The 24,403-nt window shown below is 40.1% G+C and overlaps 1 protein-coding gene across 3 annotated transcripts in view; it reads right to left on the bottom strand.

Annotated features, from left to right (window-relative positions):
• Positions 1-24,403, bottom strand: part of FRAS1 (Fraser extracellular matrix complex subunit 1) — a 484,406-nt gene that overhangs the window by 243,466 nt on the left and 216,537 nt on the right. For 2 of the 3 annotated variants that reach the window (XM_004038871.5, XM_055385587.2), the window contains exons 10-14: positions 19,785-19,874; positions 17,096-17,131; positions 15,563-15,710; positions 13,994-14,137; positions 12,003-12,137 (exon numbers count right to left, since the gene is read on the bottom strand). In XM_004038871.5, the coding sequence (XP_004038919.5) occupies positions 12,003-12,137; positions 13,994-14,137; positions 15,563-15,710; positions 17,096-17,131; positions 19,785-19,874 (553 nt within the window). The remainder of the gene's footprint in view (positions 1-12,002; positions 12,138-13,993; positions 14,138-15,562; positions 15,711-17,095; positions 17,132-19,784; positions 19,875-24,403) is intronic. The other variant, XM_055385586.2, reaches the window with a different exon arrangement.

The raw sequence follows: 24,403 nt of genomic DNA, 5'->3' as shown, positions 1-24,403 counted from the left end.
ATGACAGTGGTCCTGCTGTTTTTTTATACATTACACAAAAGACATGTTCCATGGCCAGACACAACAGCAGAAGGAATTTTTATTTCAACACAGGAATATGCTGAGCTTTCATCTCTTATAATGATATACTTCCACTGTGGTTTCTTTAAAATAAATTGTATTGTGTATATTTAAGGTATACAACATATTATAAGGTGTGTGTATTTATATTTATATACACATCACTATAAAAAGGTGTGTGTGCATATATATATACACCTTATAATATCACATTGTATACCTTAAATATGTACCTTATATATTTAATAATATATATTTATGTTTAATACACCTTATATTTTATAAGGCTAAGTATATATCTGTACCTTATATTTTATATTTTATATAAGGTACATATATATGGACCTTATGTTATATACCTTAAATATATATACACATACCTTATAATATCATGTCGTATACCTTAAAATATATATATAAAGAGGATTAGTAATATATATATATATATATATAGAGAGAGAGAGAGAGAGAGAGAGAGAGAGAGAGAGAGAGAGGAACAAATTAACATACCCATCTTCCCATATAGTTTTTCCCCTGAGTGGCAAGAACAGCTATAATCTACTGATTTAGCAAAAATCCCACTGTGTTTGCAATTGATTTCTAATTTCTAACACTGAACATATGCTACCACAGCTTATCTCTCACATATGGCTTTTATTATATTTGGGTTATTATAAAAAATAAGAGGTCACTCCCTGACTTTTCACCATAATTTGTCTTAGTGATACATTTCAGATCACACAGGGTTTAAATTATATATTGTGAACATTGTGGCAATAAATGTTAAAAGAGGGTGAATAAGAGAAAGCTATCTTTTTATCTCACATGTGACAGATAATTTATTTGGTAAGGTCCCTGACTTTTCTGGAGCATAACCAGACATGTGTTGGCTTCTTGAGCAACTCATTTCGAAAATGAAAAGGAACAAATTACTTTTCTTTTGGCAATTTTTTACTAAAACCCTACTCTAAAAATAACACACATCTTTTTGTATTTGATACTTTTGAAATAGAAGATTGCTTTAAAAATGTTTTAAGCTATGTCTCTCTAAGAATAAAATGCAGCCCTTTTCCAGGGAAACATTAAAAGCACTTCGTGTAAGCACCTTATTTTCCACAAAGCCTTCCCAGACCCAGAGCAGTGGACATAGACACCCATTTGCTCTTTTCTGTGGCCGTTTGGAGTAAGTTTCCCGAGAATTAGCACAATTGATCTGTAGTTCCTCTGAGATTCATCAGTGAGGCTGCAGTTCATATTTTCAAACTGCCAAGATGTTTTTACTCACAACTGCACAGAAAAAGCCCTAACTTCAGGCACAAGCAGGTGTGATATACGCAAATCAAATTCCTTCATTCTGTTATTATCCAGTTTGTGGCAACTGCCAGCTTTCATTCTCATCTCACAAATGACTAGGTAGTACTCGCCAAGTTTTGAAGTATTATCAGGAGACAGTGGGTAAATTTTCAATAAGAAGCTCTTGTTGAATGAAAAATTTTTTCTGTCTTGAACTCAACTTCACTGTTCCTTGGTTTCCTAATTTGTAAAGTGGAAATAATAATATCTGTTGTACCTAGTTCACAAGGACATGGAGAGATGGCAAGTTTGGAAAAGCAGAGAATTTTGTGTGTGATCACATGAATGGCATGGGGAGAGCTGCAGTTTGTCTCAACTGCTGTCAAAATCAAAGTAATTTTAAAGGGAGCAAATTAAAGTGCAACACAAGACAGAAGGGGGAAGGATGGAAAAGACTACAGGAAAGGTTGGCTCACTTAGAAAGGAAGGGAAGGGAAGAATTACAGCCTGCAGGGATTCGGCCAGCAGCTATACAAATGGGCTCCAGCCTCGCCCAGGGGCTTCACACTTAGCAGTTCTTTCCTTGCAACCTCTACAAAACAACAGCAAAAGCTCTTTGAAAGTGATTGGAAATACCTTGGTGAGGCTCTGATTCCTGAAAGACCACTTCCTCCTCCCCAGTCACAGCCCCACAAGAGGCCAAGGCTGGTTGCCTGAGACGCTAAAACTCCAGGCTAATTTCAAAGAAGTTCCAAAGAGATCTGAGCCATCACCATTTTTGATCCTTTTACTCCAATCTTCTGTCCCTTCCCAGACTGGGCCTCTGCCTGCTACTGCCTCCCTTTGCCAATTGAAGGCTTTACACCTGAAATGGGAATGTCTGGTCTCCACATATTCTGAAAACTCGTAAGTGCTTGAGGAACTTCATAATAGAAAAAAGTACAAACACGTAAAAAAAATCTTCAGCATCATCAAAAGCTGGAGATATGCAAACCAAACAGGAGAGCAGCAACTAGATGCACTGGATGAGACATGCACATTATATTTTTAAACTGCAATTACTTTTGCACCACCTAATAACATGTATGCATCCTGGAAACAGTGCTTAGTGAGAAAAAAAAAAGTCAAGAAAGAAGGAAATATCTGGCTGAGTTTGGTGGCTTGTGCCTGTAATCCCAGCAGTTTGGGAGGCCGACGCGGGTGGATCACTCGAGGTCACGAGTTCAAGACCAGCCTGGCCAACATGGTGAAATCCTGTCTCTACTAAAAATACAAAAAAATAAAATTAGCCAGGTGTGGTGGCACACCCCTGTAGTCCCAGCTACTCAGAAGGCTGAGGCAGGAGAATCGTTCGAACCTGGGCAGGCGGAGGTTACAGTGAGCCAAGATTGCGCCACTGTACTACAGCCTGGGTGACAGAGTGACACTCCATCTAAAAAAAAAAAAAAAAAAAAAAAAAGAAGGAAATATCTACCAAGGCATACAAAACAATAAGAGAATATACATACAAAAAGTACACACTAAATCACACTAGTATAGTTATTTAAAAGGGGAGCTGGGAAGAAGGGGAATGGGAATAGGGCATGATAACAAAAGGAATAGATAGGCAGATGGATGGGCAGACAAATAAGCAAGAGAATAGCTTGGCCCAGACCAATGATGAAAATGGGCCATCCACTGACAAGCATGATTAACTCCATATGCTTCATAAGAATCCCAAAAATAGGTAAAAGAAAAAAATTCAACAAGATTTCATTTTACATCAATCAAATTGACAATTTAAGAAGGCTTGTAATACCTAGTGTTGACAAGAGTGCTGGCAAGTAGGCACCCTTATACATTTCTGGTAGGAGTACAAATTAGTACAACTTTCTTAAAAGAGTATAATATGTTACTCTGTGTCAAAAAGCTTAAAAACTGTACATAAACCTTTGGACCCGGTAGTCACATGTCTAAAAATTGATTCAAAAATATTTACCACAATTTCTACTAAAAATGTTTACATCATGGTTACATATAATTTAAAAAATTAGGAACAAATATCAAACCATAGAGGATTGGCTAAATGAATGATTGCATAGCCAGAGATGGAAAATTATACAACAGGTTTAAAAAGATGTTGTAGAAGGATAAGTAATAACATAAAGCAAGCAAGCAATAAAACTGTAAATAGAGTATGATTTTAGTTTTGAAAAAAAAAAGTGTATGTGTATAGACACACAAAAAGATATCTTTATAAATTAGGAAGACATACACCAAAATACTAACAGTAGTGATTTAGGGGAGTTTGAGTTAGAAATTTTAGCTGACTTTTTATTATACCATATATTTTATTGACTTTAATTATTTTTTTTGGAATAAACATAAATTCATTTGGTATTTGGGGGGAATTTTAGTAATTTTCCTAATGGTGGAGGGAGGAAAGCTATAGTCCTTTTCCCTAAGGTACACGCTAGGTAAATAACTTGTTAACCTATTAACCATGATTGTGATACAGCTGAATGATTTACCCATCTTGAGTAATATATTTGAATTTTTAGCAGGGTCTTTGGTAGACACAGAACTTGAACCAAAGGAAATTACTTCCCAGCCAATGAAGGCTTTGGCAGGTCCACATGGACTTTTCATTGCTTCATAAGTCAGAGGACAAAGCAAGACATTCAGCTCATCAGGAGTATCTGGTAAAGTTATCTCTTCCATTTCCTGCCCCTCTACCTATATTCCTAAATCGACAACATAGGTATAATCCAAGGGTTTTCAAGACCACCAGCTTCTCAGCTTCTACTCATCCTCTGTGACCACTGAAAATCCACAGCTGCTAGGACTCCCTGTGTTCCCTCCCCAATCCTACACCCAGTGGCCCCTGTTAATTAAATGCCTATTGTCTACTCCAGTGATGTCTACTGAAACTGAAGAGCCAAAGGCGGGACCGCAAACCAAAACAACCTTTTGATGGGGAGAGTTTTCAGACCTCCTGGCTGCACTAACACAGCTGCTCAGATCTCAGCAGCAACAACAGGGAGGTGCTGTTAGCTCTGTGGGCAGCATAGAAGCAGGGGAGGGCAGAACAGGGACAGTGCTTGGGTGGGGAATGGAGAAGAGAAAGAACGTATGCCATACAGTCTAGCTAAAATAACTGAGAACCTTCCAAACTGGGCAGAAAGCCAGAAGACTTGTCACTAGTTTGTAATCCATAGATGAAATACTTTGGGGTTCAGATTTGTCGGGAAGAATGGGATCTGTCTGAAAGATAAACTCTGTGGCATCTGTGGCAGGCTTTCTCTGCTGGTATGTGATACTTTTGTTCTGTCATTTGTCTTCTGGCATACACAGCAAGGGTCTAGAAGTGGCAAAGACAAATGCCAAACACAGCCAGCTTCCTGCCAAAGCAAAGGTCCCAGACACAACACCACCAGCTGTTTTCCCCTCTTCTCTCCATTTATTCTGCATATGAATATAATATCCAAAGAGACAGGGGCCTTGGAACACTGTTGTCACCTGCCTCATTGGGTCTTGTTTACTCAAAAAAACTTACATTCTAGGAAGGCAATCCTATTGTCTTCCCTTCTGAATGGCCTGAAATACTCCATGGACATGACCCAAGTTTTGAAGACAGTTTATTTTATAAGTCACCTTCCCAACTCTGATAAAGCCCACAACTATGTTAAACATGAGGAAAAGAGAAGAAAAAGAGGGGTGAGAAAAATAGAGAGTCTGTAATTATCCTGAGGCCACCACTAGCCAGAAATTGCTGACAAGGAGCAAATAGTGGAAGCCAAATGGAAGATAGGTCATCTGTAAGCCAGAGTTTAGTCATGCCTGTACATTTCTGTTCATTGCTCTCTATGCAATGGTTTATCACATTTTTTCTATCAAAAATTATTCCAGAGGGCCACAGATATACTTAGCACCATGTGAAATTCAGAAGTATATGGCATGTCCCTGCCCCAATGACTGATCATTTCCTATCATATTCCCCTGTAAGGTATCTTTATAGCACTGATAATAATAATTTCATATAATGATAACTATCTAAGTATTTAATATTATCTTGTTTATTTGTTTAGAGGCACTCTTCTCCCATTGAGGAAGTTAAGTTCCTTAACTAGAGGGAAGTTTTCTGTCTGCTTCACTCTGTATCTCTGGTGTCTGGGACAGGGCGTGGTACATAGAAGAGGCTCCACAAATATTTATGCATGAACAGAATCGAAGAGACAGGAGATACCACTTGAAGCAATAAGTCACCTTTATGAGACAGTCAGCAATTTAGTAAGGGACCATAATTGCTGTAGAATGCCAAAGAAGTTCTGAACAATGCATAGGATTTAAAGAGTAGAACAAAATGAGTGAAGGCAGTGGTAGAAACATGCAGGGCCCCTAAACTGAGTATGTGACCCGGCAATGAAACTGAGACTAACCCTCCAATCCTGGGGTATGTTGCAAGGGCCATGGAGGTGACACCAGCTTGGCCGTGACTATCCCAACAGAGAAAGGGGGGCCCCTGTCTTGCGAGGAGGGCTCCTGGATTTCAGAACAGTAGTTTCATAGGTGCCATTGTCAAGAGGTCCACCCAGGGTACAGCCAGGCTGGGATAAGTCATGTGTTGGAACACAACACCAAGACCCATTAAATCTCTGCTGCTTTGGACCTGGCTTTGCAAGGTCAGTGCTTCATTTCTGCAAATGACTGGCTGCTCCAGTCAACCATCGTTCCAACAAATAATTAACTTCAGAAGGTCCTCTGCTCAGGCCACAGCTTTTAAATCTCAACTAGGTCAACATCCTAGATGTAAATTTTATAGGTTTTTTTATTATAAACTTTTCCTCTAAATATGTCACAATATTGGCTAAGAAACAAATAATCATAGATTCTCATTGTTTAATCTGAGCACTTAAAATTTTCTTTCCTTTTTAAAAGAAAAAGGGATTTTAATTTGCTATAAAGAATACAGTATACTGTTCTCTATATATTTACTTCTCATAACATATAAAAGCAGATTTTATTTAGATGAGACATTAATGGCAGAAAGCTCTTTGTTGCTTAATGTAAGCTATTTGGTTTTTATCTCTATAGGTTGAAAAATAAAGGAATGGTTTCAATAATATCAATAGCTGCCTTTTACGGTCCACATACTAAGGCCAGGCATAATGTATTTATACATTTCAAACAGCTTTTCTAACCTTCATAATAATGGTTTAAAGTAGATAATATCGTCCCCATTTTGCAGTTGAAAAAATTGAAGTTCAGAGAGGTTAAATGGTTTGCCGAAGCCCTCTTGCAGCAAGTGGTAGAGGTGCCATTCAAAATAATCCTATCCCTTATAATCCTGTAAAATGTTCAGTTGTTTGATTCTTTACGTCTCAAAATCTGAGACCGTACAGCACTCAGATATAGAATAAACTTCAAAGGCTTTTGGATTTTGTTTTTGTTTGTTTTGTTTTATTTTACATCTCTATAAGCAACAACTAGCCTGCCTTGACTGTGAGCTCACTATACGCAAAGACTGAATCTTATTTACTTTATACACTTCATGTACTCAGGATCTAGAACAATGGTCAAAAAAGAATGAAAGGGGAAATGAAATAAAAGGAACAAGGAAGAAGGACAATGGAAAGCAGAACCCAAGTCTCTAAACTTATATGAAGGGCTTTCTAGACACCAGGTACCATCTCCTAAACCAGGGGTCCCCAACCCCCAGGCACAGATCAGTTTCAGTCTGTGGCCTGTTAGAAACTGGGCCACACAACAGGAGGCAAGCAGTGGGTGAGGCAGCATTGTCACCAAGCTCTGCCTCATAGGAGCGAGTGCAAACCCTATTGTGAATTGCCTATGTGAGGGATCTAGGTTGCGGCTGCTTATGAGAATCTAACTAATGCCTGATGATCTGAGCTGGAACAGTTTCATCCCAAAGCCACCCCCAGCTCCCCGGTCCATGGAAAAATTGTCTTCCATGAAACCAGTACCTCGTGCCAAAAAGGTTGGGGACTGCTGCCCTAAATGGAATATGTGAATTCACTCATTCAATCTTCATAGCAGTGCAATGTGGCAGATATTATGTCCCTGTTTTACCCATAAGGCAATTGAAGTGTGGAGTTAAAGAATAGGTAAGTGACAGAGGCAAGATTAGAAACCAGGTGGTTTAGGCCGGGCGCAGTGGCTCATGCCTGTAATCCCAGCACTTTGGGAGGCCAAGGCGGGCGGATCACCTGAGGTCAGGAGTTTGAGACTAGCCTGGCCAACATGGTGAAACCCTGTCTCTATTAAAAATACAAAATTAGCTGGGCATGGTGGCAAATATCTGTAATGCTAGTTACTTGGAAGGCTGAGGCAGGAGAATCACTTGAATCCAGGAGCCAAGATCGTGACAAGAGCAAAACTCTGTCTTAAAAAAAAAAAAAAGGCAATAAATAACAGAAATCATGAACCAATTCAAACAAACAAACAAAAAAATGAGGCCAGGTGTGGTGGCTCACCCCTGTAATCCCAGCACTTTGGGAGGCCGAGGCGGGCAGATCACTTGAGGTCAGGAGTTCGACACCAGCCTGGCTAATATGGTGAAACCCAGTTTCTACTAAAATACAAAAATTAGCCAGGCATGGTGGTGAGCACCTGTAATCCCAGCTGCTCAGGAAGCAGGAGAATCGCTTGAACCCAGGAGGCAAAGGTTGCAGTGAGCCGAGATTGTGCCACTGTACTCCAGCCTGGATGACAGAGTGAGACTCCCTCTCAAAAAAAAAAAAAAAAAAAAAAAAGAAAGAAACCAGGTGGTCCAGGTGGTTTAGCTCCAGGGTCCAAGCTCTTAACCACTGGGGCCAGGCTCCCCATAACATCTGCGCCTGCAGAATGAAGGCAGCATTTGCCCTGCAGTACACATGGCTCTATCCTCAGGCCTTTGTGAATAAAATAAGTTTTAAGTAGACAAACAAAACATTGATACACGTATAAAAATGGGCTAAATCCTACTCTTTCTCTTTTCAAAGATTACAACCTTATGAGTTGTAACCTTATAATTTTAACCTTACGTTAAAATTACTCATTTTAACGTAATCTTACATGGTGCGTGTTGTTGGTTGTTTTAGCTTTTTTTCTTATGGACTCTCATATCTAAGATTTGTGTGCACAGTTCAGTGGTCCCACCAGAGTGGAACAGAGGCTGATTGAAAAGAGGGGCAAGACAAGCAAGAAAGAATGTTCTCAGGACCTGGCGAGTTCCACCTGGATCCAGTTTAGATTTAATACCTGAGTTTTTAAGATGACTCAATGGAACCACCGTTCTGGTGAGGGAATAGAGTAAATCCAAGGCAAGTGATACCAAAGAGCCAGGCAGGAAGAGTGCAAGGTCAAGTATTGTGGTGGGGAAGGTGGGGAGGGGAAGCAAGGAGCATCCATACATGGATAAAGCCTGGCCATCAGTCTCCAGGTAATTAAGCAGTGGGCTATTAATTCCTGGAAATGGGTGAGAGCAGGGCAAGCGGCAGGAACCAAAGTACAAGCCCAGTGCTAGGACTGCAGAGTCAAGAAGAGTGGGGTAGGATGGGCAAGAGGGGATGTTAATCAGATCCAGGTGTTGGCAAAGGACACATAGGGGTTAAAGCAGAAGTCTGAGTGCCAGAACTAAAATGTGAGCTTTGGGTACTAACAGGGTGATCACTCTATGGCCCTACCTGCTGTGAAAAAAGGCAACCTACATCTGTCTCCGGTTTAGGTTCATATAAAAACAGGCTAGTGCTAAGCCTTAATGTACAGCGGTCAAAGCATCAAACTCTGGAGTTGTAAAGGCAGGGGAAATGAAGCAGGGACTGGTATGGAGTGCATCATGTGGCCTATAATTACATTATTCAGTTTAATCATGCAAAATATGTAACAATAGTATTAATATATGCACATGTGTTTATATGCATGTTTGTGTTTGTGTATATACCCCTAAACTCAAGAGAAAAGAGAAAATGATAAGGGCCCCTATGGGTAAGATTCTCAGGCAGGACTAAGTGTTTTCCTTTACTCCCTCTGGTTTACCTGCTTGTACTCTTTTGTTGAAGAGCCATGTTTAACTGCTACTTTTTTTCAACTCTGCCCTTTATTCAACATAGTGAACATGAATATTAATCAGGTGATTTCTGGTAATTAGTTTCCTCAGCACAGCACTCAGTTTCTTTGGGTTTTAATGGGCCAATAAAGTGGCAACTTATCCCAATCATCACATAAATGACTCTGCCAAGAGGAATCAATCCAGAAAAACCTGTTGTTACCATAAAATGGCAGGCTTCATTTTGAAAAGTTTAGCACGTATTGGAAGAGCACCAACTGAGTGACTGACTTCCAAGGTCAGTGGTGAAAAGTCACCAAAAGTGGTACAAGCATGAATATTGCAAAAAATTCCAAAGCTGAGAAAGCTTATCTGGAAAGATAATCTTAGTGCCAAGACAGTATATGAAAATTGATCACAACTTTAGCTTTAATTTTTAAGATCCACTCTCTCTCTCTCCTTTTGCTCTGTTTTTTTTTTCTCCTTATTTTATGCATAAAAATGCAACCAGCCTGAACTAAAGCAAATTGGTTTAATTCCCTGGAGGGAGCATGAACAAATTTTCCCAGCAACTTTCTACTAGAGGCATTTGTGTGTAGATATGTGGATGGAATGTGAAGCAGTGAGCTACGTAAACCACTAATCAAATGAAACATTACCCATTTCAAAATGCCCTAAACTAGCATTAGCATCACCAATTAAAACAACGGGCATGGGAGAAAGGAAAATGCCCTCCCCCCAAAAAAGTCATATGTATGTGGTATGTGTGTATTTCAGGGGATGGAGGTGGTACAGAGGAAGGAGTAAAACCTAGGGGAAATTAGTTGCCTTTTAAAGGCAAATCTGTCACGAGCGCTAGCAGGAGATCTCTTTGATGGGATAAAAGAAAGGAGTAAAGACATTCAATAATTTCATCAAATTAAAATTTCAGCAGTTTACCTAAATTGCCCAACCATTAGACACTTATAAAGGTATTTGTATGTTCCCACTTTGAACCTGTTTTAAAGTAACAGGTAAACAGAACATGATAAGCTATAAACACTAAGGGTTCTTTTCTGTTTTATGGCTGAGACTTCTATTGAAACACTGGTCTTTGAAGGACCACCAACTGGTAGTATTCTCATTCATTCATTCATCACACACTTGTTCAACAATGCTAAGAACTTTGTGCAGCCCTTGGTGCTGAGGATATAGACATGCAGGGGATATTTTTGTAGACACCAAAGAGCCTCCAAGCCAAACTCGGAAGCTATTCTGCCTTCCATACTCTATAACATGGCTGATCACAAAACAAGCCCTGCTACACTCATATCTCTGTGGCATAAACAGTATTAGTGTTTCCTTTCAACATGGTTTCCACAACCCCATGAGCTCCGCTTCTGACCATTACCTGGAATGGAGACGACCATCAGCGTCCTCCACATAGGACCTGCATATGGCCCGAGTGCTCATTTAGCCTGCACATCTGATTAATACCATGAACTTAGCCTTTTTAACCTCAATCATTTTCCTGCAAATGATTTTACTGAAAGTCTAACCAAGGGTGTGAAGGAGAGGAGCATATCAGCTGCCCCTCAGATTGGCTCACCTTCTGATTCTCATCACTGACCCCCCGTTACGTTTAGCTGCAGAGAGTAGCTATCACATCTCCCTGGCATGACATCCAAGACCTTCCCCTGGTCTATCTGCCTTTTCAGATTTCCCTGCCACCACACACCCTGCCTTAGTTTCTGGGCACATCTAATTATCTATTCTCCTGAAGACAAACTCATATCTCTGTCCCTTGTCTTTGTTTTCATCATTAACCCTGATATGATTTGGCTCTGTGTTCTGACTCAAATCTAATGTCAAATTGTAATCCCCACGTGTCGAGGGAGGGACCTGGTGGGAGGTGATTGGATCATGGGGGCAGTTTCCCCCATGCTGTTCTCATGATAGTGAGTGAGTTCTCATGAGATCTGATGGTTTAAAAGTGGCACTTCCCCCTTCATTCTCTCTCTCTCTCTCTCTCTTTCTCCAGACACCATGTAAGACGTATCTTGCTTCCCCTTTGCCTTCTGCCATGATTGTAAGTTTCCTGAGGCCTCTCCAGCCACGCAGAACTGTGAGTCAATGAAACCTCTTTTCTTCATAAATTATCCAGTCTCAGGTAGTTCTATATGGCAGTGTGAAAACAGACTAATACAACTCCCATCTTCCATTTCTGCACTTAAAAAAATTACTTAGACATTTACTTTTTAAACTTATAATCTCTATTGAAAAAATGGCCAAGTATAAACAAACAAATTAAATTATATTATGACTACTCCCACCTCAAGAGACTATTATGATATTAAGAATTTCAACTAGATCTCAATTAAAAATATAAAATAAAAGTAGGCATATAAGTCCACTAAACCATATTGATAAGAACCGAATAACCTAATAAGGTTATTAAAACATCTCAACATGTATCATTTCTCTAACACACTGTTCTCCTCATCCCATCAGAAGTCTTGTTTAGAGTTTCTTCTCTTATTTGAAAAAGTGCTTACAGCTCCTGGTGTCCCCAGATCACTTGGTGGGGTCAGGGTTGGGGAGCTGTCTTGGTAGCTGGCCCAACTGTGGCCCAGCCAGAGATTACCTGCACAGGAATGGCGATCTTGGTAGAAGCCGTCCCCACAGGTAGACACACACTGCCCGTGCCGCATCAGCAGGGGAGGCTGGCAGGATGAGCACTCCAGCCCACTGGTACATGTGGAGCACTGGGGCTGGCAGGCTGACTCCAGATAATGTTGAAGAAAGAGAAAGGAACCATTTGATTAGCTGAAAGACACCACCCCCATGCCAGTGCTTACACAGCCCAATATTGAGGCTCCAGGTCCCAAACAGAAAATGCAGAAAAATAATTTTAACAGCCATCATCTGTATAGCACACAGTTCATGTCAGCCACTGTTTGAAGTGCTTTACGTATATGAATTCATTTAATTCTCACAACAACCCTAGGAGGTAGACATTATTAATCCCAACTTTACAGATGAGGAACAGACTCAGGGAGATTAAACAACTTGCCCATGGTCACATGAGGCTGGCATTTGAAACCAAGCAGTTTGGCTCAGGAGTCTATGTTCTTTTCCTCTTATCCAATAGCCCCCAATATCTTTGTCGGACAAACTTTTAGCAAGAAGATCTCTTGCCCCTTTTCCAATACTGTATGAAAGAGATATAAGTAACTTTCAAAAAGGTTGAAGATTATATGAATTAGGAAAGAAAGTATGGAGGAGTGAATAATTACAAAAATAATAAAAGCAGCTAACTCTTATTAATCCTTGGCTGTATCCTAGACATCAGGCTAGGCACTTAACCTGTATTAAAACACTTGATCCTTATAACCACCCTCTGAGGAAGGTACTGGAATTACTCTCACTTTATAGATAAGAATGTGGAAGATACCAGGTGGCAGTGGCTCACACCTGTAATCCCAGCACTTTGGGAGGCATAGGTGGGTGGATCACTTGAGTCCAGGAGTTTGAGACCAGCCTGGCCAACATGGCAAAACCCTATCTCTACTAAAAAATATGAAAATTAGCTGGTGTGGTGGCAGATGCCTGTAATCTCAGCTACTCAGGAGGCTGAGGCAAGGAGAATCGCTTGAACCCGGGAGGTGGAAGTTGCGGTGAGCCGAGACCATGCCACCACACTCCAGCCTGGGTGACAGAGTGAGACTCCATCTCAAATAAAAAAAGAAAGAATATGGAAGCAGAGAGAGGTTAAATATTCACAGCCAGGTATGAACCTACACACTTTTTTTTTCTTTTTTTTTGAGACGGAGTCTCACTATGTTACCCAGGCTGGAGTGCAGTGGCACAATCTCGGCTCACTGCAACCTCCACCTCCAGGGTTCAAGAGATTCTCCTGCCTCAGCCTCCCGAGTAGCTGGGACTACAGGCGTGCGCCACCACACCTGGCTAATTACACACTTTTAAATGGATAATTAACATCATAAGTCAGAAATAAGGTGAATAGTAACTAGGATTTGACATCAACCAAGTCAACTCTCCCAAGTAAGTTCTTCTCAGATGTAGCATCCAGAAATGCATATAAACCCATTCTGGAACCTCTGGTAGCCCATAAGAGATAAGCTCTATTACCAACTATCTGTTTGATATTGAGCAAGTTGGTTAATTTCTCTGGCCTACAGATTCCCCATTTGCAAAATTAGAAAGTTGCAGTAAATGATCTTGAAGGTCTATGTCAATTCTAAGTTTCTATTCCGGATTAATTGAGTGCTTTAAGAAATGAGCCCAGGTATCCTGATATTACTATCCTTGAAAGTCTTCAAAAATAAAAATATTTAACTATGACTACCTAACAACCTCCACATCACCTGTCTTCCAATAAGCACCAAAATACCTATAAAATGTCAGAAAAAGAGACCTGCAGGTAGAGAGGGCAAGTAACCTATAGATGACATTACTACCTTCTAGAGGTTTTTAGACGTTGTGCATCTCAAAAACATGCTGCATGCATGACCCCCTCCTTGACAATACTGAGCCTCAGTTTAAGAATCACAACCTTTGATGAATCTACCTCCCACACACCACCACCTCTGGGTTGTCCACTCGGAGCCATACCTAAACAGAGACTGCCAGCTTGGTAAAAACCCAGTCCACAGCTGTGCACACACCGTCCATTCTGCAGTAACTTGGTAGGATCTTGGCAGAGGTCACAGTGGTCTGGAGACTGAGAGCATGTCAAACAATCTGGATGGCAATGAACTGAAATCAAGGACAAAGAAGGGGAGAACTCTGTGAACTCCATCTATTATTTCTCTTACATCCTTCAGAAAAGAATCTACAAAGTATGTAGCATTACATAGAACATGAAGAACAGAAAACTGTGGGACTTAGGAAAAAGCCTCCTAAATAGAAAAAAAAAAAAATACATTCCAATGCAAGATTGCAAGGAAGTTTTCCTTGTCTGAAATTCATCACTGTCTCCCATAGCCCCAGCATGAAGATACTAAAAGAACAGCCTCTACCTGCTGGAATACTTCAAGAAACAGGAATGACTACTTCCATAATGTATTATTTAAACAGATTCAATAATTTATGATACCTCCGATGTTCTTCTTAAGCTTCAACATGTACAAACAGTTCAGACATAAAACCCACAATGTTGAAAAATAGTTATTTTTATCTAAGAAAAATGCACCCCATTTTCTTCTTTTTCTCCAAAATTTCAAATCTCATTTTCAGTAATTGGGGTTATCACTGAATTTAGTGGCAATTATCAGCAAGGGACTTCTTTTTTCAGGTTTTGAAGTTGTCAAGGACCTGATTTTCAATATATATAGTGCATAATAATATGCTAAATGTTTGTTTTGGAAAGCCCAGAGAGCCACTTTGGTGTAGGTAACATAATTAAGCCATAAAGTTGCTTTGCTTTTTCCTTGATAAACTCTTCACAAAAATACTGCAATTAGCCAAAATAAGTTGAGTGCAACAAGAGCAACTACCAATATGAAAATTATGGCCCATGAATGAAAACAATTAATTATGAAATATGAATGGAAGAAAATGCCACTTCTACAAGAGAGACTAAACTTACAGGCAAACTACTACTCAACCAGAGCAACTCCAGTGCCTGCCAACAATTATTAACTGGAACTAATTCAACCCCAGGTGATTTGAAAGCAGAATTGCAGAACAAGTAGATAAAATTATCTTTTGGAAAAAACTAATGAGTCTTTACACTTTAAAAACACACTTGAGAACTCCAAAAGGAACCATCTGTTCAATAGTTCACCTTAAGAACAAAGGACACCCATAACAAACGTTGAGAAATTATTCTTATATTTTGAACAATGGAAGACAGATTTACCTTTACAAGTCTTCAAACATGTTGTTTGATTTTCACAATAATTTTGCAAGATACATAAGGCATATTTTATCAACAAGAAAATTAAGGTTTAAAGAGGGTCAACGACTTGCCCAAGATCACATGCTCATATCTGTTGAGTTTGGCAATTACACAGACAAAGATTAATTAGCATCATTTGTTAGAAAAATTATGAAGAAACAAACAAACCCATTGGTTAACTAAAAATAAAAATAAAAAGAAGCAAGGGGGTGGGGAAGAAGATCTCTGAGCTTTTTGGTGGTAAAACTATCTCAGTAGAAACAGAGGAGACATGGACCCACCTGATGTGCAGTCTGGACAGCACTGTCCCTTCACCTCTAAGGCCAGTGTGCCTACTGGACATGGTGGGCAAGAGGGCTCGTAGCAAGTTACCTGAGCCCCTCGGCACTCACACACCTTGCAAGGGCCATCTTCCCACTTCTCTCCCTCCTACGCAAAAAAGTGAAGAACAGCATTGTCATCAGGATGCAGTAATTCAGAAGAGAGCTTGCTGCTGAAGAACTTACAATTTCCATAAGAACAAAGTGAAGGCAGCTAATCAGTACTCTGCCAAATCTAACTCTGAAATAGAACAATAGCAAAAGAGTCCTAAATTTAAAACACAGAATTTATCTTTCTTTGTTCATAATGGGTTTACTTCAATGTAGAGAACCAGCTGAAGGATTTTAGGCACACTCAGAGATAAGCTGTGAAAGTATTCTAGGACTAACAGAATATGTAAAAGGCATTTAAAACTTGTTTCTCAACCTCTTTCACCAAAAACATCAAAGGAGATTACTGTGTAGCTGGTGATTAGCAGGTGAGTTAAATACAATCTCTAAAATAACAGTGGGACACTTGGCTAAAAACCTGAATTTCCTTATGGTTACCACAGTAAGAGTTAACAGTTGAGTCATTATATTCTAAAAATTAAGGCTTTTGCAGGCCTACTTTTAACGGGCTGTAGATGTGCCCTAAGCTTTCACACACTAAAATACCTTTTTCAGCCAAGCAAATTACAAAAATTAACATTAGTAGTCGGCAGAGAACCCAAATTGAATTGTAAAGAACAATTCGTTTTTGCTCACAGGAAAGAGACAGAGGTTCTTACCAGAAGGTATTGGGGTGATGAGGGAGGTGAAACAGGAGAAAACAGGAGAGTAGATTTTAAAGTAACAATTTTATAAAACGCTTATTAAGCCAACAGACATTAAACATTTCAAACAATTAATGTGACGGTATTTAGCAGAATGAACATTCAGTGTTAGAAAACTGAGCAATACTATCTTGAGAAGGCAGAAGTGCTTTTCTTCCATTTGAAAGCGGACCCGTCTTGAGATCAGACCCCTTATTGTAAGATTGCTGTGTTAAACGCTTGCATTTTCCCTTTGAAAGAAACCATATAACATTGTCCTGTAGACAACCTGGAGAGAATAAACTTGGGATTGTTTGGGGAATGAATGCTTGCAAACCCAAGAAGCTCTTTCTTCAGCACTTTGCAGTATATAAAACTCTACTGATGGTTAAACTGAGTTTTCTAGGCCAGAAAAGAATCAGGGAGAGAAAAACATCACAAGAAAGGGAAAGAATCTATGTAGGAGCTTGTGGTTAGAGAAGTATTAATTATCAACTGCATAAAACAATTGGCTAAAGAGCAAAAGTTCAATGCATCAAAGTCTGAGTTATCATTAAGATTCTTAATTCCTGATCATAGTGCCATCAAATGTGGCTGTTAAAAATACTAAGGTCCTAAGTTTCCCCATGATATTTCATGCAGATCATTACATAAAACAATTTTATAATGATCTACGTGCAAGTTAAAAAGCTGTACTTACTGGAATACGTTTAACTTCACTAGCATTTGAGGACATCTAGGAACAAAGAGAAATGTCTTTATTATGCCACTAAAAACACCATTAGGCTGATTATTTTATTTTTTCATTAGGAGTTATCCATTTTTCCCAGGGAACATGCAACTTTATTCATTGGTTATGAATAGAGATGAAATCTATCTTATAAAAAACAAGAAAAGCATACTAATCTGAGGTGAAATCAACGTGCCTAGGAAATATTTCTGAATTCTCACTTTGTGCCTGAGTACTTGGTTTCAATACCCCTCAATACTAAGGACTTTATGGTCGAGGGACCTAAACTTGCAAGGGCAAATTCTTGAATTTTGCATGGTGCCAGAGCATGATGGAGATTTGTACTTATTTAAAATAACTTTGTTTTCTTTAATTTCACTGAGTTTATCTCCAAAAATGAGTAGGAAAATTGATACTATGATTGAGAAAATATAAATTCAATATTTATAGGGAGGCTTTAAAACCTCCTAAATTCTTAAGAAATGAGGATGACTAAAGTGTGATCTACCACTAGGAAACAATGCCAACAGCAAAATAATAATAACGCCAATGTTCTCAGCTTTTTAAAAAAATGTGCCAAGAAAGCACTGTTCTAAGTGCTTCACACATAACATCTCTACAGCCTCATGAGGTAAGTCCTATTGTTATCTCTAGTTCACGCTGAGGATTAAGTAACTTGCCGAAGATTACAGTACACAGCAAAGTAGAGATTTGAACCTAGAGTCTGCACTGTTAACACTACACAATACTGCCTCCCCAGAATGTACAGAAACACTGGAAGGTTGACAGATGTAATTTACCCAAATCAAAAAAAAAAAAAAAAAAAAGTATGGAGGAATCAGTTTACCAGTCAAACTCCTTATCCCTAATTCATATACATGTTTCACTTCCTGCAGTTTCAGTTAACCCCGGTCAACTATGTTGGGAAAATACTAAATGGAAAATTCAAGAAATAAAAAATTCATCAGTTTTTAATTGCATGCCATTCTAAGTAGGGTGAAAAAAATCTCAAGTTGTCCTGCTCCATCTTGCCCAGGACCTGGAGTCCTTCCTTTGTCCAGCATATCCATGCTGTAGACGCCACCCGCCAGTTATTCAGTAGCCATCTTGGTTATCAGAGCCACTGTCTCAGTATCACAGTGCTTATGTTCAAGTAACTCTTATTTTACTTAATAATGCCCAAAATCCAAGAGTAGTGATGCTGGCAACTTGCATATGCCAAAGAGAAGCTGCAAAGTACTTCCTTTAAGTGAAGAGATGAAAGTTCTTGACTTAATAAGAAAAGAAAAAAATTATGCGAGGTTAAGGTCTAAAGTAAGAATAAATCTTTCTACGAAATTGTGAAGAAGTAAAAACAAATTTGTGCTAGTTCTGCTGTTGCATCTCAAACTGTGAAAGTTACAGCCATAGTGTGTGATAAGTGGCTAGTTAAGATGGAAAAGGCATTAACTGTGTCGGTGGAAAACACGAACAGAAATTTGTTTCAACTGATGCCAATCAGATCAGTACTATTCACAGTTTCAAGCATCCACTGGGGGCCTTGGCACATATTCTGTGGTAAGTGGGGACTACTGTAATCCTATTCTGACTGGTCAAAGAAGCAGTTGTTTTTATGATCAACTGGCATATTTTTAAAAACGTAATGAATTTATCAACATTCCAATACCCAACATGAAAAATATGGGCTACATAAATAGGGAAAATTTGAAAAGATTAAGATAAATATATTTCCTTTAGGTAATAAAAAAGTGCAGACACAGGGCAAAATAAAACCTTAGTAAATAGAGTTTTGCCCCTCATCTAATCAAACAAAATCCAGTCACTGCTACCTGCAAAATAAATCTAGAGCCTGTTCACTTTTTACCAAATGTGCCACTTCCTGCCTAGACCAAGCCACCGTTGCCCTTTGCCAGGACCATTACAAAACCCCACCAACCAGGTTGCCTACCTCCAGTCTCATTTCCTTCTGTCACTCACCCACGCAGCAGCCAAAGTGGTCCTGTCATGAGTTAAGTGAGAGCCCAGCGCTCTTCTGCTCAAAACTCCCCAGCAGCTCCCATTTGCCTCAGGGTAAAAGACTGTGGCCTCCAGGCTACTTACTAGACCTCATGGCCAATGCCCTTCTCCCTCATTCACTAAGTTCCTACCAGACTCCAATTTCTTGAACATGCCAAACACACTTGCGTCTCAGTGCCTTTGCATTTCCTGATCCCTATTCCTGGTATGTTTCCTCCTAGACATTCATGCGGCTCCCTCCCTTCAGGCTCTGCTCAAAGTTTTCTGTAAGAGAAACCTCCTCACCATTTTACGTAAAGGAACACATCCCCCACACCCCACCATCCTGTGCAGCTACTGTCTAGCCCACTTGCACTGTTTTATTCTTCTATGTAGTGCTCCTCAGCACCTGATGTGTAGTATGTGTGGGAGATGGGTGTGTGTGTTTTCTGTGTCCCTATACTACAAAGTATGCCCCACCAAGACAGCAGGAACTCTGCCTGTTGTACTCCCTTCTGTGTCCCCAGAGCCTGTTGTACAGTAGGTGCACAATAACATTTGTTGAACAAATGAATGGGTAAAAGAAACAAGAAGGTAATGTTCCCTCATTAGATTAATTTTGAATTAATTTGAAATCATCTTCGGTTATAAGCCTGATACTCACAAATTCTCCAGTTTCTTCATAAACACAATAACCATTCCTTGAAATGCATTCAGGACAACACTTTCCATCTAAGTGAATTAATTCTTCACCCTGTAGAAATAAGGGTTGCAGTGGCACATATCAAATTAACATCTCCAGGTAGCAGGGCTAAATTGAGAAGCAGTTGGGTTCCCTGACTGGAATAAGAAACCCTGGCACACTGTTGGCTCTGGCCCTCTGCCTGTTTCATCTCCCCCTGTCCTGTCTTCCAATGGGAAGTGTAGTCCACACAGCACACTCCTCCATGTGCTTTTTCTTTCCTGTTATGATCTGTTATGCTCTGATCCCTCCATAATTTTCTACCCATGACCAGGAGCTCACATGAATAAGAAGGATGACCAACGTTAATGTTATAGTCTAGGAAAGTTATGAGTTTCAGAAAAGGATCACACTACCTTAAACATACAATTTGTGACTTTAGTTTCATTAACAGTGCTCAAATCAAACCACCACTTTTCCCTGAATACAAAATCAGATGCATCCCTTTATGCACAGATGTAGTCTTAAGCATAAATTAAGCAGTAGAAAACTAAATTTTACTCAGTATTCTGAAACTCTTACTGTTAGCCAACTCATATCAAAACTATTCTTAAAATAATAAGAGGATGGCCAGGCGTGGTGGATCACTCCTGTAATCCCAGCACTTTGGGAGGCCGAGGCGGGTGGATCACGAGGTCAGAAGATCGAGACCACAGTGAAACCCTGTCTCTACTAAAAATACAAAAAATTTGCTGGGGGCAGTGGAGGGTGCCTGTAGTCCCAGCTACTCAGGAGGCTGAGGCAGGAGAATGGCATGAACCCGGGAGGTGGAGCTTGCAGTGAGCCGAGATCACGCCACTGCACTCCAGCCTGGGTGACAGTGAGACTCCGTCTCAAAAAAAAAATAATAATAATAATAAGTGGAATACTTTTAATTTATCTACCCTGCCACGTTTGCAGGGTAGATATTTAACTTTCCAAGTCTTATCATTTTCATTTCCCAATATCAATAATTTTAAAATTTTTATTCTTTTACAAAATAATAAATGCTTGCTGTAAAAATGTAAATAATTTGCGATTCTATAATTTAGAAAGTGTAATTCCACTGAAGTCCCATCTCCCAGAAAATCTGCTGTTTTTCATGTGTATACACTAACATCTGATCTATATGTTAGTATTCTACACTAACATATAATATCTGTAGCCTAAAGAGTATTCTTTAAAGTACTTTTCACTTTCAAAAGACATATCTACTTTCTACAGAATGGGGGGGCGGTTCCAAGATGGCAGAATAGGAACAGGTCCAGTCTACAGCTATCAGCGTGAGTGATGCAGAAGACAGGTGATTTCTGCATTTCCAACTGAGGTACTGGGTATATCTCACTGGGGCTTGTCGGACAGTGGGTGCAGGACAGTGGATGCAGCCCACTGAGCGTGAGCCGAAGCAGGGCAAGGCATTGCCTCACCAGGGAAGTGCAAGGGGTCAGGGAATTCCCTTTCCTAGCCAAGGGAAGCTGTGACAGACGGCACCTGGAAAACTGGGTTACTCCCACCCTAATACTGCGCTTTTCCAACGGTCTTAGCAAATGGCACACCAGGAGATTATATTCCACGCCTGGCTCGGAGGGTCCCATGCTCACGGAGCCTCACTCATTGCTAGCACAGCAGTCTGAGATTCAACTGCAAGGTGGCAGCGAGGCTGGGGGAGGGGTGCATGCCATTGCTGAGGCTTGAGTGGGTAAACAAAGCGGCTGGGAAGCTCGAACTGGGTGGAGCCCACTGCAGCTCAAGGAGGCCTGCCTACCTCTGTAGACTCCACCTCTGGGGGCAGGGCATAGCCAAACTAAAGGCAGCAGAAACCTCTGCATACTTAAATGTCCCTGTCTGACAGCTTTGAACAGAATAGTGGTTCTCCAAGCACGGAGTTTGAGATCTGAGAATGGACAGACTGCCTCCTCAAGTGGGTCCCTGACCCCCAAGTAGCCTAACTGGGAGGCACCCTCCAGTAGGGGCAGATTGACACCTCACACGGCCGGGTGCCCCTCTGAGACAAAGCTTCCAGAGGAATGATCAGGCAGCAACATTTACTGTTCTGCAATATTCACTGTTCTGCAGCCTCCGCTGCTGATACCCAGGCAAACAGGGTCTAGAGTGGACGTCCAGCAAACTCCAACAGACCTGCAGCTGAAGGTCCTGACTGTTAGAAGGAAAACTAATAAAAGCAAAGACATCCACACCAAAACCCCATCTGAATGTCACCATCATCAAAGACCAAAGGTAGATAAAACCACAAAGATGGGGAAAAAACAGAGCAGTAAAGCTGAAAATTCTAAAAATCAGAGCACCTCTACCCCACCAAAGGAACACAGCTCCTCGCCAGCAATGGAACGAAGGTAGATTGAGAATGACTTTGATGAGCTGAGAGAAGAAGGCTTCAGATGATCAAACTTCTCAGAGCTAAAGGAGGGAGTTCAAATCCATTGCAAAGAAGATAAAAACCTTGAAAAAAGATGAGACAAATGGCTAACCAGAACAAACAGTGTAGAGAAGTCCTTAAATGACCTGATGGAGCTGAAAACCATGGCATGAGAACTACGTGATGAATGCACAAGCTTCAGTAGCTGATTTGATCAACTGGAAGAAAGGGTATCAGTGATTGAAGATCAAATGAATGAAATGAAGCGAGAAGAGAAGTTTAGAGAAAAAAGAATAAAAAGAAACTAACAAAACACCAAGAAATATGGGACTATGTGAAAAGACCAAATCTATGTCTGATTGGTGTACCTAAAAGTGACGGGGAGAATGGAACCAACTTGGAAAACACTCTGAAGGATATTATCCAGGAGAACTTCCCCAATCTAGCAAAGCAGGCCAACATTCAAATTCAGGAAATACAGAGAATGCCACAAAGATACTCCTCAAGAAGAGCAACCCCAAGACCCATAATTGTCAGATTCACCAAAGTTGAAATGAAGGAAAAAATGTTAAGGGCAGCCAGAGAGAAAGGTCGGGTTGCCCACAAAGGGAAGCCCATCAGACTAACAGCGGATCTCTCGGCAGAAACTCTACAAGCCAGAAGAGAGTGGGGGCCAATATTCAACATTCTTAAAGAAAAGAATTCTCAACCCAGAATTTCATATCCAGCCAAACTAAGCTTCGTAAGTGAAGGACAAATAAAATCCTTCAGACACAAGCAAATGCTGAGAGATTTTGTCACCACCAGGCCTGCCCTAAAAGAGCTCCTGAAGGAAGCACTAAACATGGAAAGGAACAACCGGTGCCAGCCACTGCAAAAACATGCCAAATTGTAAAGACCATTGAGGCTAGGAAGAAACTGCATCAACTAACAAGCAAAATAACCAGCTAACATCATAATGACAGGATCAAATTCACACATAACAATATTAACCTTAAATGTAAATGGGCTAAATGCTCCAATTAAAAGACACAGACTGGCAAGTTGGATAAAGAGTCAAGACCCATCAGTGTGCTGTATTCAGGAGACCCATCTCACATGCAGAGACACACATAGTCTCAAAATAAAGGAATGGAGGAAGATCTACCAAGCAAACGGAAAAGAAAAAAAGGCAGAGGTTGCAATCTAGTCTCTGATAAAACAGACTTTAAACCAAGAAAGATCAAAAGAGACAAAGAAGGCCATTACATAATGGTAAAGGGATCAATTCAACAAGAAGAGCTAACTATCCTAAATATATATGAACCCAATACAGGAGCACCCAGATTCATAAAGCAAGTCCTTAGAGACCTACAAAGAGACTTAGACTCCCACACAATAATAATGGGAGACTTTAACACCCCACTGTCAACATTAGACACATCAACGAGACAGAAAGTTAACAAGGATATCCAGGAATTGAACTCAGCTCTGCACCAAGCGGACCTAATAGACATCTACAGAACTCTCCACCCCAAATCAACAGAATATACATTCTTTTCAGCACCACACCACACCTATTCCAAAATTGACCACATAGTTGGAAGTAAAGCACTCCTCAGCAAATGTAAAAGAACAGAAATGATAACAAACTGTCTCTCAGACCACAGTGCAATCAAATTAGAACTCAGGATTAAGAAACTGACTCCAAACTGCTCAACTACATGGAAAATGAACAACCTGCTCCTGAATGACTACTGGGTACATAACGAAATGAAGGCAGAAATAAAGATGTTCTTCAAAACCAACGAGAACAAAGACACAACATACCAGAATCTCTGGGACACATGTAAAGCAGTGTGTAGAGGGAAATTTATAGCACTAAATGCCCACAAGAGAAAGCAGGAAAGATCTAAAATTGACACCCTGACATCACAATTAAAGGAACTAGAGAAGCAAGAGCAAACACATTCAAAAGCTAGCAGAAGGCAAGAAATAACTAAGATCAGAGCAGAACTGATGGAGATAGAGACACAAAAAACCCTTCAAAAATTCAATGAATCCAGGAGCTACTTTTTCGAAAAGATCAACAAAATTGATAGACTGCTAGCAAGACTAATAAAGAAGAAAACAGAGAAGAATCAGATAGACGCAATAAAAAATGATAAAGGGGATATCACCACCTATCCCACAGAAATACAAACTA

This window comes from Gorilla gorilla, chromosome 3, assembly GCF_029281585.2.
Source record: "Gorilla gorilla gorilla isolate KB3781 chromosome 3, NHGRI_mGorGor1-v2.1_pri, whole genome shotgun sequence".
NCBI lineage: Eukaryota > Metazoa > Chordata > Mammalia > Primates > Hominidae > Gorilla > Gorilla gorilla.
This window is presented reverse-complemented; position numbering and strand designations above follow the sequence as displayed.